This window comes from Emys orbicularis, chromosome 4 (assembly GCF_028017835.1).
Source record: "Emys orbicularis isolate rEmyOrb1 chromosome 4, rEmyOrb1.hap1, whole genome shotgun sequence".
NCBI classification, from domain to species: domain Eukaryota; kingdom Metazoa; phylum Chordata; order Testudines; family Emydidae; genus Emys; species Emys orbicularis.
The window spans coordinates 156,656,697-156,672,090 of NC_088686.1; the positions used below are offsets into that span (position 1 = coordinate 156,656,697).

Consider the following 15,394-nt stretch of genomic DNA (forward strand, 5'->3'; position numbering starts at 1 on the left):
GGGTGGAATTCCACTTCAGTTAAGTTCTATATAATGTGGGAGAAGCAAAGAATGAGTGTCTTCAGCAGGTTTAAGAGACAGCCTCCCCACCCCACAAAGATACCTGCAAGCGCCTGGAAACAAAAGAACTGTAACCATAGGGGTGGGTGAGAACAGGCTGGACCCAGGTCAGAAAAGGCATCTGACCTGAGAAGGATTTTACCCGAAGTAACAACTGGGGTGAGTAGAGAACATCTGTAACTGACTTCTGAGTGTATTAAGCTTAGCATTGCGTGTTTCTTTTATTTTGCTTTGTGACTTACTTTGTTCTGTCTGTTACTACTTAGAACCACTTAAATCCTACTTTTTATACTTAATAAAATCACTTTTGTTTATTTATAAACTCAGTGTAAGTAATTGTTACCTGGGGGGGGGGGCAAACAGCTCTGCATATCTCTCTCTCAGTGATATAGGAGGTGAGCATTTATCACGTTACCCTGACTAACCTTTATAGAGAGTAAAAGGGATTTATTTGGGGTTTAGATCCCATTGGCAGCTGGGTATTTGTGTGCTGGAGACAGGTGACCTGCTGAGCTAGTTTCAGTCTAGATCTGCAGCTTTGGGGCCGTGACTCAGAGCCTGGGTCTGCGTTGCAGCAGGCTAGTGTGTCTGGCTCAACAAGGCAGGGTTCTGGAGGCCCAGGCTGGCAGCAAAAACGGGCTCAGAGGTAATTTCAGCAGATGAGGTCACAGTCCCAATGAGGGTCTCTGTGACTGAACCTGTCACACTATACACTTGGGTTTCCTACATTTCCTGTGATGCTTCCTGTGTTTTGTCTACTGATCTCAGTTGGGGCCTGAAGACCTTCTTGGAATACAAACAAATTAATAATAATAACAATACAATAATCAACAATACTACCACAGGCTTAGAGAAATTATTTTGTAATGGTCTGGGAATTGAATTCACCTGTTTCCACTCCCCATCACTAAACCAGTACTGAGTTAAACAAATTCAAGACTTGATGAGCAGTTTATTCACTGCTTTCCTCAGGGCGTCTTTCACCTCCGTGTTCCTTAGGCTGTAGATGAGGGGGTTCAACATGGGGATCAACACCATGTAAAACACTGAGGCCACTTTGTCTGTGTCCATGGAATAGCTGGAGGTGGGACGTAAATACATGAAGAGGACTGTGCCAAAAAACAGGACCACAGCGGTCAAGTGGAAAGAGCAGGTGGAGAAGGCTTTGCGCCGGCCCTCGGCGGAGCGGATCTGCAGGATGGTGGAGATGATATAGACATAGGAGAGGAGGACAATCAAAAAGCTGCTCCCTGTAATGCAGCACATTAAAACAAACATCACAATCTCATTGATGCGGGTGTTAGAACAGGAGAGCGGTAGCAGCGGGGGGACGTCACACAGGAAATGATTGATGATGTTGGAGCTGCAGAATGACAGCCGAAATGTAAGAGAAGTTTGTATCATTGAATCCAACACCCCCACAGCGTACACCCCAGCCACCAGCTGGTTACAAAGCTGCCTGGACATGGTGACCGTATAGAGCAGCGGGTTACAGATGGCCACATAACGGTCATACGCCATCACAGCCAGCAAGAGGCACTCAACATCTGTAAAAACAATACAGAGAGACAATTGCACAGTGCAGGCAGTGTAAGAAATACTTTTCCTCTCGGCTAAGAAATTCAGCAGCATCTTAGGGGAAATTACTGAGGAATAGCAGAGGTCACAGAAAGACAAATTCCTGAGGAAAAAGTACATGGGGGTGTGGAGTCGGGGATCAATCGTGACTAACAAGATCATCCCCCCATTCCCCACCAGGGTGATACCATAAATCAGTAGGAACACCAGAAACAGGGGAACCTGAAACTCCGGACGATCTGTCAGTCCTGAGAGAATGAACTCAGTTGCCTCCGAGTGATTTCCCTCTTCCATCTCCTCTGAACAGAGCTCAGACAGCTACAGAGATGTGGGCAGGTGGAAGGTGCGGAAAACCTGTCTCTTCTCTGTAATGAAGTAAGTGAAGATAAATGGAGATCAGTTTCTTAATGGACATCAGTACCCGCTCAGGGAAGAGCTTAGTCCACAGAGACAGATGTTCACAGTTGGTAATTCCATGTGTTTGATAAGATGCACACACTGTGCAAATACAATGACACACAGGTTAATCATGCCCCACACACAAACACTCCTGTTCACTAATCCGAACAGAAAACAGTAACTTGTGACTCTGCTGTGAGAGGATCAGGCTGAAGAATTTATTCCTTAGCTAAAGAAGGGGTGAGAGTAAAGGAGTGTCAATCTTTCTACCCTCTTTGGACAAGGTGAGCTCTGTGGCTTGGCATGTCGGTTTGGGGTAAAGTTGCTTACTGTGCTAAATGAGATTTTTGGCATTTACGTTAGCCTGTATGAAAACCCAGAAACATAATGGAAAGCACTGGCTTCAGTGACTATGTAATTGCCTATTTTTTCCAACCAAGGAGGTTGCTCCTTTAGCTGAAGGGGTAGGAGTTGGGGCTGAGGCTTTTAGTGCTGGAGGTCTTGAATTCAATACCTGCTGAACACCATGGTGTCCGTGTGTGTGTGTGACTGTAATTCAGGATAATCGCACGTACCTGCTGAGAAGAGAGAGAGAGATGTGGTGGCATTTCCCAATCAATAGAAACTGCCAGTTTGGAGCATTCGGGAAATTTTATATTGAGATGTGTGATCTGTGGGACATGATCCCTGAAGCAACTGGGAATACCTGAGCTCAGAGAGCCATAACACCTAATAAATGGGTTCAGTGAACCAAAGCCACCTTGGTGTAATTGGTGCCCTGGGGATTAATTGGACCTACGCTTTTCTACTGTGTTATTAAATGATGCAATTTCTACCAGAGTTACAGAGTATTAGGTTAGGGGTATATTTCATCCTGCTTTTTTCAGTACAAGCCGAGTGCTGAGTAGAGCTGATCTACAATGGGGGTTTGTTTGTGGAGACCGAAATCTTTTTACTGAAAACTCGGAAATACCAGGGGGGTGCCTCAGATACCGCACAGCACCAATCTCTTCCAGGTTCCAGGCTCCCAGGCTGGACTACATCCCTCATGATGTATGATGGTCTCTCCTCTTGCTGAACTGCCCTGGAACATCATCAGAGTCCCACTGTGATGGTTTAGGGAGGAGGGGAGTTTGGTATTTTGATGGAAAGCTGATAATTTCCAGGTAAAAGGTAATTTCATGGGGAAAATAGTTGAATGGAAAATCCAATTTCCCATCAAAAAGCTTCCCAAGAAAAATTTTCAACCAGCCTTAGCAACAAATTTGGAATCAAAGGAACAGAAAGTTAGATACAGGTGAAACATACTAATTGTTTGCAGCTGTAGCTGATATCTTCTCAGTCATTCCTGGTTTCAGAATCACCTCATTGTCCTGACCCCAATAGGTGGAAAGTAAAACCTGTAAGACATGTAAGAGTACTCCAGATTATCTAGCTATTTATAGCATGCCAATCACCATGGTATGCTTTGCCGTTCCCTTGCTAGGTCACTCCCCAAAGTAGGAAGGATTGGTTCACTCATTGTGCTTGATGGAGACCACATGATGACCAGAGGAGCTCAGGAGGAGACCACAGCATGCTACGGATTTCTGCAGTTCACAAAACTATCTCTCTTGCATGCATATTATCTGCACACAGAGCTCAGCTTTAAGATGCTAAATAAAGCTATGAGTCAACTAGAAATAGTCATGCTCTCATTGTAAATATTATTACAATATTTTTGATAATGTACAGTAACTCTCCACTTAACGTCCTCTCGCTTAACGTTGTTTTGATCTTATGTCCCTGCTCCATTATAGAACCTGCTCGTTTAAAGTTGTGCAATGCTCCGCTATAACATCGTTTGGCTTCCTACTTTGTCCACAGCTAGCAGACCCGCTATCAGCACCCCTATGCCCTCCCAGCTCCTCCTACTGGCGGACCCCACAGATCAGCGCCTTCCCCCCGCTCTCCCTGCCTCGTGCCCATGGAAATCAGCAGGTTTGCGGAATTCAGGAGGCATGGGAGGGAGGGGGAGGAGCGAGGACATGGTGTGCGGAGTAAAGGGGGAGGAGGTAGGGAGAAGAGATGGGTTAAGGTTGGGGTCTTGGGGAAAGGGGTGGAGTGGGCAGGCCGATGGTTAAGGCCCCCACCCCTGGTGCTTGCATAGGAAGGGAAGCTGCCGCTGCTGCTGCGCAACGTGTTTCTCCTACCTATGGTACCTTCAGCCTCCTTGCCTGCCTCATTGTCAGCAGTGCCACTGGGCTGTGCCTGTGTGGGGTAAGGCGGGGGCACCTCCCATTGCTTCATACTCAGCATAGTAGTATTATATTGTATTATATTGTTTTTTTAACATTGTTTTAAAAGCTTATACCTTTATTAAATTGCTTCTTTATAATTGTTTAAAACGTATATAATGCCTTTTGTCTGGCAAAAAAAAAATCCCTGGAACCTAACCCCCCCATTTACATTAATTCTAATGGGGAAATTGGATTCGCTTAACATCATTTCACTTAAAGACGCATTTTTCAGGAACATAACTACCACGTTAAGTGAGGAGTTACTGTATGTGAAGATATAAGATTACACTCTATCAGGTTATTAATACATGTTCCAAACTGAGGCTGGCAAACTGGTCTGTCTTAAACAAAGAAATGTGTGCTCTGCTTAATTTTGCATATAAACAGTAACCAGAGTCATCAAGCAGGAAGGGAAACAAAGGAAGACCAAAAAGGTGAGGAAAAAGCAGCAGGGAACATCCTTCTACATAGACATTTTGTCTCCTGGTAACCACGTGAAAATGTTTCTCAAAGGGGGGATAGGACTATAAAAAGAAGGGGCAAACATCCGAAAGCACCGCTCACTCTCTCTCTCTCTCTCTCTCTCTCTCTCTATCTCTGCCTCTGCCCACTGATTAACTGCATCTGAAGGGATAAAGGAAGCAGCCCTTGAACTAGGGGAGGGGTCCTGACTTAAGAAGTTTGGTCAGTAAGACTGCTGAAAGCATGTGGTGGGGAAACGTTTGCTCTGAATTTCACATCATTTGTTAACTTAGGCACAAGTTGCATTGTAGCTTTATTTTTCTTGTAACCATGTCTGACTTCTATGCATCCCTATTTGCACTCACTTAAAATTTATCTTTGTAGTCAATAAACTTTGTTTTATTGTTTTATCTAATCGAGTGTGTTAAAATAGAAGTGTCTGAGAAGGTAAGTTGTATGCATATTAGTGCTTTTAAAAAATAACGGACAATGTAACTTGTATTGTCCAGGAGAGGACTGGGCAGCACAGGATGTACATTTCTGGAGGGAAATCGAAGACTGGGGAGTGTGTTGGGGTCACTCCTCATTATAACCAAGGGTGGTGAGAGCCTGAGTGTAACCCAACTATTCCTGGCCAGGCTGCAGTTACACACACATGCTCGGGGTGTGATTTGCCTGCTAGACGCTTGTTTGTGAGTGACCCAGGTGGAAGCCACTTCATCAAGGCATTACCAGGTTGCAGGCAGGTGTGACACAGCTGCTGATTAATCTGGGTTGGACCCTGGTATGCCACAGCCACCAACCTAGAAACTATCCCAGTAACACCAAAGGTGTGGTGCTGACTGACAGTAGTGTCCGATTGACGTGAAAGTGTGAGGTCACCACAGGGATGGGCCCATGCACTGATCCATGGCTGCAGATGCACAAGGACATTGTGGTCATCACCTCCCCCCAGGAGATCCATGGCAGACCCAGTGATGACTCTTCCCTTGTTCACTATGGTAGCAGAAATTATCCCCCACGGGTGTGTAGGCTTGGCTGGTATTATCAGTGCATTGCCAGGTTGATTGTATTAGGAGGACAAATTGATGATCCAAGTCAGCTCTATCCTTTGATATAATCTGTGGGGGAGGGGTCACAAAGAATATACGCAAAGTCCTGCTTCCCCGAACACCAGTAGAAACAACCAACAGCCAGCAATCTCTGTATTCAGAAACTCCCAAGTCTGTCACTCCAGGTCAGTGCCCAGGAAACACTATGCCCCCATGGGCCCTAGGAGTCATGCTCATAACTCGTCCACCTGGCTTCTGTGCCTCCTCTGACCTAGAGGTGTCTGGTGCAGTCCTCAGTGAAAATGCAAGTTCAGGGCAGGCTGAAAAAGGAGGTTATTAACACTGAAGATCTCTGCGACATCTCTGCAGATGCTGCTACAAAATAACTCTGAGCATGCCAGCTCCCTCCCGATTCTTTTGATAATTTTATTTATTTCCTATAATTTATAGTCCGTGAAACAGAGTGGCATGTTGCACCCCATAATGCTGTAAATAAATATGCGTATGAGTGTAGACATAACTGGAATATGTTTTATGTCAGATAGGCCATGTAACAGATCTCTGAAAAGGTTATGATCTACAGGATATATTCATCCTTTTTAGTTGCATATCTCATTTTTCTACTCAATGTTATGAATATTCGCTAGGTACTTGTTTGATTTTAAGTAGACTCAGTGAAGCATTTGGTCAGCTTCCAGAGAAAAGACTTTTCTCAGTAAGTTCCCAATCAAGAAACACTTAAGCTAACAATGAACTTTGAGAGACGCCAATCCACATCTGAGCTTTCCTGGGAATGTGGTGTCGGCCTGTAAGGAACTGAGTCATGTATGGACATGTGACTTGCCCATGTGACTCCAAACCTCCATCTTGGACCTGGATTCTGCATAGGAGATGGAAGGGGTTTCCATCCACAAGAGAGAGACTATATAAGCCCCTAGGAAACCCCTCCATTTTGTCTTCAGCTGGCACCCCAAGGAGATGCCTGAAAGAAACTGAAACAAAGGACAGTAACTACAGGGATATGAGTGATTGCTGCACCCAGACTAGGAGGAAGTCTAGTCCATAAAAGAGGTTTATTGGAATATCTCTGAAGATGAGATTTACCTGCATTTAGTTTTTACTGTGTTAGGCTTAGATTTACGTCTTTTGTATTATTTTGTTTGGTAATTTACTTTGTTCTGTCTTTTATTACTTGGAACCACTTAAATCCTACTTTTTGTATTTAATGAAATCACTTTTTACTTATTAATTAATGCAGAGTAAGTGATTAATACCTGGGGGAAGCAAACAGCTGTGCATCTCTCTCTATCAGTGTTATAGAGGGTGAACAATTTATGAGTTTAAACTGTATAACCCTTATACCAGGGGTCTCAAACTCAAATGACCACGAGGGCCACATGAGGACTAGTACATTGGCCCGAGGGCTGCATTTACTGACCTCTCCCCCCCCCCGCTGCCCTCGGCCCCACCCCTTCCATAAGGCCCTGCCTCTTTCCACCCCTTCCCTGCCCCCATTCCAACCCCTTCCCCGAAATCCCACCCCAACTCCGCCCCCAGGGGGTGCAGGACCGATGTAGGGTGTGGGGGAGCTCAGGGCAGGCAGTTGGGGTGTGGGGTGCAGGAGGGGTGAGGGGTGCAGCAGCGGGTCAGGGTGCAGGGTGCGGCAGGGGGCTCAAGGCAGGGGGTTGGGGTGCAGGAGGGATGCAGGGTGCAGCAGTGTTCAGGGCAGGGGGTCAGGGTGCCACAGGTGGCTCAGGGCAGGGGGTCAGGGTGCAGGAGAGGTGTAGCAGGGGGTCAGGGTGCAGGGTGCGGCAGGGGGCTCAGGGAAGGGGGTTGGGGTGCATGAGGGGTGCAGGGTGCAGCAGTGTTCAGGGCAGGGGGTCAGCGTGCAGCAGGTGGCTCAGGGCAGGGGGTCAGGGTGTGGGGTGCAGCAGGGGCTCAGGGCAGGGGGTCAGGGTGCAGGAGGGGTGCAGCAGGGGGCTCAGGGCAGTGGGTTGGGATGCAGGAGGGGTGCAGGGTGCAGCAGGGGGTCGGGGTGCAGGAGGGGTGCGGGGTGCAGCAGGGGGTTCGGCTGCAGGAGGGGTTTGGGGGGGTCTCCGGCCCGACGTGCACCGGGGGCAGGGCAGGCTCCTTGCCTGCCTGCCCTGCCCCAGCACCACTCCGGGAAGCCGAGGGAACCTGGGGAAGGAGGGACACAGGACTGTGTGTGGCTGTTGCTTCAGGCACCGCCCCAGCGGCTCCAGTTGGCCGCAGTTCCCCATTCCCAGCCAATGGGAGCTGCTGGGGGCAGTGCCTGAAGCAAGAGCCACACACACCCCTGCGCCCCTCCTTCCCCAGGTTCCGTCAGCTTCCCGGAGCAGCGCGGGGGCAGGGCAGGCAGGCAGGAAGCCTGCCTTGCCCCTGGTGCACGATGGACCGGAGACACTCTAGGTAAACGCTGGGGGAGGGTGGGGGGGACCCGAGGAGCTCGTGGGCCGCAGAAAATAACCCCGCGTGTTTGTGACCCCTGGTCAAGATAATACTTAGTCGGGCCATGAGCGCAGGGGACTGGATTAGATGACCTCTCGAGGTCCCTTCCAGTCCTATGGTTCTATGATCTCACAAGGAGCCGTGCACTGGGAGGAGGGGGGATACCAGCCTGAGCACTGGGGAGGGCAAGGGACACACACCTGCCTAGACTTGACATTCAGCTCCACTGTACCCCCCAACACATGCACACACAGAGTGCCCACTGCACACCAAACACACATACACACAGTGCCCACTACACACACAGAGTGCCCACTACACACGACACACACAGTGCCCACTGCACACCAAACACACACACACGGACAGAGTGCCCACTACACAAACACAGCCTAATACTGAGCTCAGTCAGAATGCAGAATAATCTCTACTGGGAAGCTGGGACAGCTGGAATATTTCCAACCAGCTAAACAAAAAGAACCGAAGGGGATTCTGCTGCCCTGGCAGGGAGATAGGACTGGATTTCCCAACTGGGTTTTTCCATCGGCAGCTTCTCTGAGGCCTGGTTTATGCTTAAAAAATAGATCAACCGAGCTCTGTCGTATGGGGGGAGGGGGGACTTTTCACACCCTGTGTGAGGCAGTTAGCTTGTAATGAGCCTCAGTGTAATTCTTCCATTGACCTAGCTACTGCCTCTCGGAGATGTAGATTAACTACATCGAAGGAAAAACCCTTCCATTAATGTGGAAAGAATCTACACTACAGCACTCCTGCATACCATAGTTAAGTTAATGTAATGGCCTTAGTATAGACATTCCCTGAATTGATGGGGGAGTTTCCCCCCTTCCTCTTAAAACTATTTTTCTCTCCTTTTCCATCACTCTTCTCCCTCCCTTGGTAAAGCTCTTTCCTTCTTTTGATAGGTAAACATGTTCAGAAAAGTTTAAATTTCTCCTCTCAGGATAATTCCTTCCTTCCCCTCCCATGAATGGATCACTGTCATTTCAATTAAAGGCCGAAATTCTCTGAAACTGACCTGTTTACCCATGACTTGGTGGTACCTCTTTGTTTTTCCTCCCTTCACTTACAATGAGTTGAGGACGGAAGCAGTATCTGCTCAGAACCCTAAAATCAGAACCGTAAAATCAGAATTGAATCTTTCCCTGTTCGCTAACCACACCAACATTACCCTTAATACCTCTGTAGCTGCTTCCTTGGGTGGCACAGGCTAAATTTGGCTTTAATGACTTTCAGATTTGCTCCCTGGAGCATCTTTGTTCCCAGGACAACAGGTGTGCACAGCACATTCAGGTAATGTTGTTACCGTGTGTTTCCTTGTGGAAATAGAACACAGAGGTCCAGAGCATCAGCCAGTCTGTATCGCTGTCTCTCCCATGAGGACATTTTAAAATGATACAAAACTGAGGTGAATGTATTCCACTTTATTTGTCTGTCTCCTCTCCAAATGTGTTACAAATACTCCTAATAGCTTTATTCCAAAACAATGTGTGTGTGCGGGGGGAGGATTTAGGTGCCGGTCACAAAGCAACCACCGTAGGAGGCGGTGGTGCTCCTTCCCATTGTAATTTTTAGCCCAGTAGTTGGGGTTTCACCTGTGAGGTGGGAGATCCAGGTTCAGTTCCCCCTTCTGTCCAGTGCTGGGCATAGCTATGTGTGACACTGCACTCCATAGGTTTTATGAAAATATGCTTATGTATAGGACATAACTGGAATATGCTTTATGCTAAGTGCCCCATGTAACATATCATTATAAAGACCATAATCTACTAAGTGTGTTCATCCTATTTGTTTACATGGATTATTTCTATGTCTGGAGTTAGGAGAATAAGATAAAAACTTGTATTACTGATGTAGACATATTAAGTGGAGGCCATTAAAGGTGCTTCAGAATCAATGAACCGTGGATGGCTCTGTTTACCTGCAAGCCTTCCTGTCTATGTGTGGGCCAACCCAGGAAGAATGGAGACTGGGGTCTTACAGTGACATGTGATCATGTCACCTGATACTGAAATCCATCTTGAAGCCGGTACTTTTCCAGACGGGGGTGGAATTCCAAACAAAGGTTTCCCACCTTAGGGAAGTTCTATATCAAGTTGGGAAGCAAACAATGAGTGTCTTCAGCTGCCGTAAGAGACGGCCTCCCCCACCACAGAGATACCTGCAAGCACCAGGAAAGAAAAGGATTGTAACCACAGGGGTGGGTGAGAACTGGCTGGACCCAGGTCAGAAAAGGCATCGGACCTGAGAAAGATTTTACTTGAAGTAACAACCAGGGTGAGAAGTTTACATTTGCAATTGATTTCTGAGTGTATTAAGCTTAGACTTGCATGTTTTGTTTTATTTTGCTTGGTGACTTACTTTGTTCTGTCTGATCCTACTTAAATCCTACTTTTATACTTAATATAATAACTTTTGTTTATTTATAAACGCAGCGTAAGTAATTGTTACCTGGGGGGGCAAAAAGCTCTGAATATCTCTCTATCAGTGATATAGAGGGTGAACATTTATCATTTTACCCAGTATAAGCTTTATACAGAGTAAAATTACTTTATTTGGGGTTTAGATCCCATTGGGAGCTGGGTGTCTGCGTGGTGGAGACAGGTCTCCTACTGAGTTGGTTTCAGTCTAGATCTGCAGCTTTGGGGTCGTGACCCAGAGACTGGGTCTGTGTTGCAGCAGGCTAGTGTGTCTTGCTCAACAAGGCAGGGTTCTGGAGGCCCAGGCTGGCAGGGAAAATGGGATGAGAGGTAATTTCAGCACATCGGGTGAGAGTCCCAATGGGGGTGTCTGTGATCAAAATGGTCACACTCTGCACTTGGGTTTCCTGCATTTCCAGAAAGTATCCCAGCCCCTGAGTGCTGTGCTATTCCAGTCTGGGTTGCTCTCAATCTCTCCTTTCAAAGTTGTTCTACTGTGGTTAACTAACTAAATAACCCTGGAACAGGGACGTGAAGTTGAGCATCTCGCCCTCTAGGTTGGTGCACCTAGCCAATGGTCTATAGAATCATTCTCTCTCTCTCTGGCCCTGTGATGCTTCCTGTGTTCTCTCCACTGATCTCAGATGGGGCCTGCAGACCTTGTTGCAATACAAACAAATTAATAATAATAACAATATAAAAATGAACAATACGACCATGGGCTCTGCAAAATTACATTGCAATGGGATGGGAAATGAATTCACCTCTTTCCACTCCCCATCACTAAATGTGTAAAGAGTTAAACAGCTTCAAGAATTGGTTAGGAGTTTATTCATTGCTTTCCTCAGGGCGTCCTTCACCTCCCTGTTCCTCAGGCTGTAGATGAGGGGGTTCAACATGGGGATCACCAGCGTGTAAAACACTAAGGCCACTTTGTCTATGTCCATGGAATAGCTGGAGGGGGGACGTAAATACATGAAAAGTGGGATGCCATAAAACAGGACTACAGCAGTCAAGTGGAAAGAGCAGGTGGAGAAGGCTTTGCGCCGGCCCTCGGCAGAGCGGATCTGCAGGATGGTGGAGATGATATAGACATAGGAGAGGAGGACAGGCACAAAGCTGATCACTGTAATGCAGCCAATGAAGGCAAACATCACAATCTGATTGACGCGGGTGTCAGAACAGGAGAGTGCCAACAGTGGGGGGATGTCACAGAAGAAATGATTGATGATGTTGGAGCTACAGAATGACAGCCGAAATGTAAGCCATGTGTGTATCATTGAATCCACCACCCCCACAGCGTACACCCCAGCCACCAGCTGGTTACAACGCTGCCTGGACATGGTGACTGTATACAGTAGCGGATTACAGATGGCCACATAACGGTCATATGCCATCACAGCCAGCAAAAGGCACACGACATCTGCAGAAATGATACAGAGATACAATTGCACAGTGCAGGCAGTGTAAGAAATACTTTTCCTTTCAGCTAAGAAATTCAGCAGCATCTTAGGGGAAATTATCGAGGAAAAGCAGAGGTCACAGAAAGACAAATTACTGAGGAAAAAGTACATGGGGGTGTGGAGTCGGGGATCAATCATGATTAACATGATCATCCCTCCATTCCCCAGCAGGGTGATACCATAAATCAGTAGGAACACCCCAAACAGGGGGACCTGCAGCTCTGGACGATCTGTCAGTCCTGAGAGAATGAACTCAGTCACCTCCGAGTGATTTCCCTTTTCCATCTCCTCTGAACAGAGATCAGGCAGCTACAGAGATGTGGGCAGGTGCATGGTGCAGAAAAACTGTCCCTTCTCTTTAATGAAGTAAGTGAAGATAAATGGAGATCAGTTTCTCAATGGACATCAGTACCCTCTCAGGGAAGGGCTTAGTCCACAGAGCCAGATGTTCACAGCTGGTCATTCCAGTTGTATGATAAAATAGACACTGCATAAATACAATGACACACAGGTTAATCATGCCCCACAGACAAAAACTCCTGTTCACTTATCTGAGCAGCAAATGGTGACTTGTGGCTCTGCTGCAAGAAAAGCAGTTTGAAAATTGTTTCAGTGCGAAGAGATTATTTGTAAACTCAAAAAGGGGTGAGAGTAAAGGAGTCTCAATCTTTCTACCCTCTTTGGGCAAGGGGAGCTCAGTGGCTTGGTATGTCGGTTTGGGGTAAACTTGCTTACAGTGCAAATTAAGCTTTTTGGCATTTACTTTAGCCTGTATGAAAACCCAGAGACATATTGGAAAGCACTGGCTTCAGTGACTAGGTAATTGGCTATTTTTTCCAACCAAGGAGGTCGCTCCTTTAGCTGAAGTGGTAGGAGTTGGGGCTGAGGCATTAAGTTCCTGAGGTCTTGAATTCAATACCTGCTGATCACCACGTTGTCTGCGTGTGACTGTAATTCAGGACAATCGCACGTACCTGCTGAGAAGAGAGAGAGAGATGTGGTGGCATTTCCCAATCAATAGAAACTGCCAGTTTGGAGCATTCGGGAAATTTTATATTGAGATGTGTGATCTGTGGGACATGATCCCTGAAGCAACTGGGAATACCTGAGCTCAGAGAGCCATAACACCTAATAAATGGGTTCAGTGAACCAAAGCCACCTTGGTGTAATTCGTGCCCTGGGGATTAATTTGACCTACTCTTTCTTACTGTGTTATTACATGATGCCATTTCTACCAGAGTTACAGAGTATGAGGTTTGGGATATATTTCATCCTGCTGTTTTTAGTGCAAGTTGGGTACTGTGTAGAGCTGATCCACAAAGGGTTATTTTTTTGTGGAGACCGAAATCTTTTTGAATCTTCCCTTCTCCACTATGGAAGCAGAAATTATCCCCCACCGGTGTTCAGGCTTTCCTGGTATTATCAGTGCTCCAGGGAATGTTGGTGCCCCATTCTTGTAAGTTTTGTCAACCTGTGAGGCATGGCAGGGTTGATTGTATTAGGAGGAAAAATTGATGATCTAAGTCAGCACTATTCTTTGGTATAATCCATGTGGGAGGGGTTACAAAGAATGTCCTGCTTCCCTGAACACCAGTAGAAACAACCAACAGCCAGCAATCTCTGTATTCAGAAACTCCCAAGTCTGTCACTCCAAGTTTTTGCCCGGGAAACTCTATGCCCCTACTTCCCCTAGGAGTCATGCTCATAAATCCTCCACCTGGCTTCCCTGCCTCCTGTGACCTGGAGGTGCCTGGGGCAGCCCTCACTGAAAATGCCAAGGTCAGGGCAGGCTGCAAAAAGGAGGATATTCCCCAAACTGGTGGTTAACAGAGTGTGATGTTGCACCCCATAATTCTTTATAGAAATATGCTCATGGCTGGAAATATGACATAACTGGAATATAGTTTATGCTAGATAGGCCATGTAACAGATCTCTGCAAAGGTTATGATCTACTGGATATATTCATCCTATTTGCATGCATGTATCATTTTTTACTCAAAGTTATGAATATTGGCTAGGTACTTGTTTGATTTTAAGTAGCCTCAGTGAAGCATTTGGTCAGCTTCCAGAGAAAAGACTTTTCTCAGTAAGAGGCCAATCAAGAAACACTTAAGCTAACAATGAACTTTGAGAGACGCCAATCCACATCTGAGCTTTCCTGGGAATGTGGCTTGGCTGGTAAGGAACACAATCATTCAGGGACATATGACTTGCCCATGTGACTCTAAAACTCCATTTTGTAACTGGATTCTGCACAGGGAGTTCGAGGGGTGTTCACCCAGAGGAGAAATTCTTTAAAAATCCCAGGGAGACCCTTCCATTTTGTCTTCAGCTGGCTCAAGAGATAGCCTCTCCACCCCCAAGGATAGCTGAAAGAAACTGGAACAGATAACAGTAACTACAGGGGGTGTGAGTGATTGCTGGACCCAGACTAGGGGGAGCCTAGTCTGTAAAAGAAAGCTTAATGGAACACCAATGAGGGTGAGGTTTTTATCTGTGTTCAGTTTCATTACTGTATTAGAGATAGATCTGCGTGTTTTGTTTTATTTTACTTGCTAATTCACTTTCTTCTGTCTGTTATTACTTGGAACCACTTAAATCCAACTTTCTATACTTAATAAAATCACTTTTTACGTATTAATTAACCCGGAGTATGTATTAGTACCTGGGGGGGGGGCAAACAGCTGTGCATATCTCTCTATCAGTGTTATAGAGGGCGAACAATCTATGAGTTTACCCTGTATAAGCTTTATACAGGGTAAAATGGATTTATTCAGGGTTTGGACCCCACTGGGAGTTGAGCATCTGAGTGTTAAAGACAGGAACATTTCTCAAGCTGCTTCCAGGTAAGCCTACAGCTGTTAGGGGACGTGGTTTCAGACCTGGGTCTGGGTTTGCAGCAGGCTTAAACCAGGCAGGGCTCTGGAGTCCCAAGCTGCCAGGGCAGGAAAGCAGGGGCAGAAGTAGTCTTGGCACATCAGTTGGCAGCTCCCAAGGGGGGTTCTGTGATCCAACCCATCACAGGTGGGTGCTGAGCGCTCTCTGAAAGTCCAGTCCTTTTGAGGTGCTTCAATCTAGGCACCCAAAATCACTATTCGCTTTTGAAAAGCTTGCCTCCACGCTTCTAGCCTTTGTCCTCCACCTCAGCCCCAAACCCATAAAGGGAGCGAGTGCTAATGGGAATCAAACTCAT

The 15,394-nt window shown here is 46.6% G+C and overlaps 2 protein-coding genes and 1 pseudogene across 2 annotated transcripts; all 3 read right to left on the bottom strand.

Moving 5' to 3' along the window:
* The window catches only part of LOC135877972 (up-regulator of cell proliferation-like), a 778,396-nt pseudogene that overhangs the window by 637,507 nt on the left and 125,495 nt on the right, over positions 1-15,394 (bottom strand).
* LOC135877445 (olfactory receptor 5AR1-like) lies at positions 994-1,932 on the bottom strand. Its single transcript, XM_065402879.1, has one exon. The coding sequence runs from the start codon at positions 1,930-1,932 to the stop codon at positions 994-996; it is 939 nt and encodes a 312-aa protein (XP_065258951.1).
* On the bottom strand, positions 11,547-12,485 carry LOC135877450 (olfactory receptor 5W2-like). The gene has a single exon (XM_065402885.1). The coding sequence runs from the start codon at positions 12,483-12,485 to the stop codon at positions 11,547-11,549; it is 939 nt and encodes a 312-aa protein (XP_065258957.1).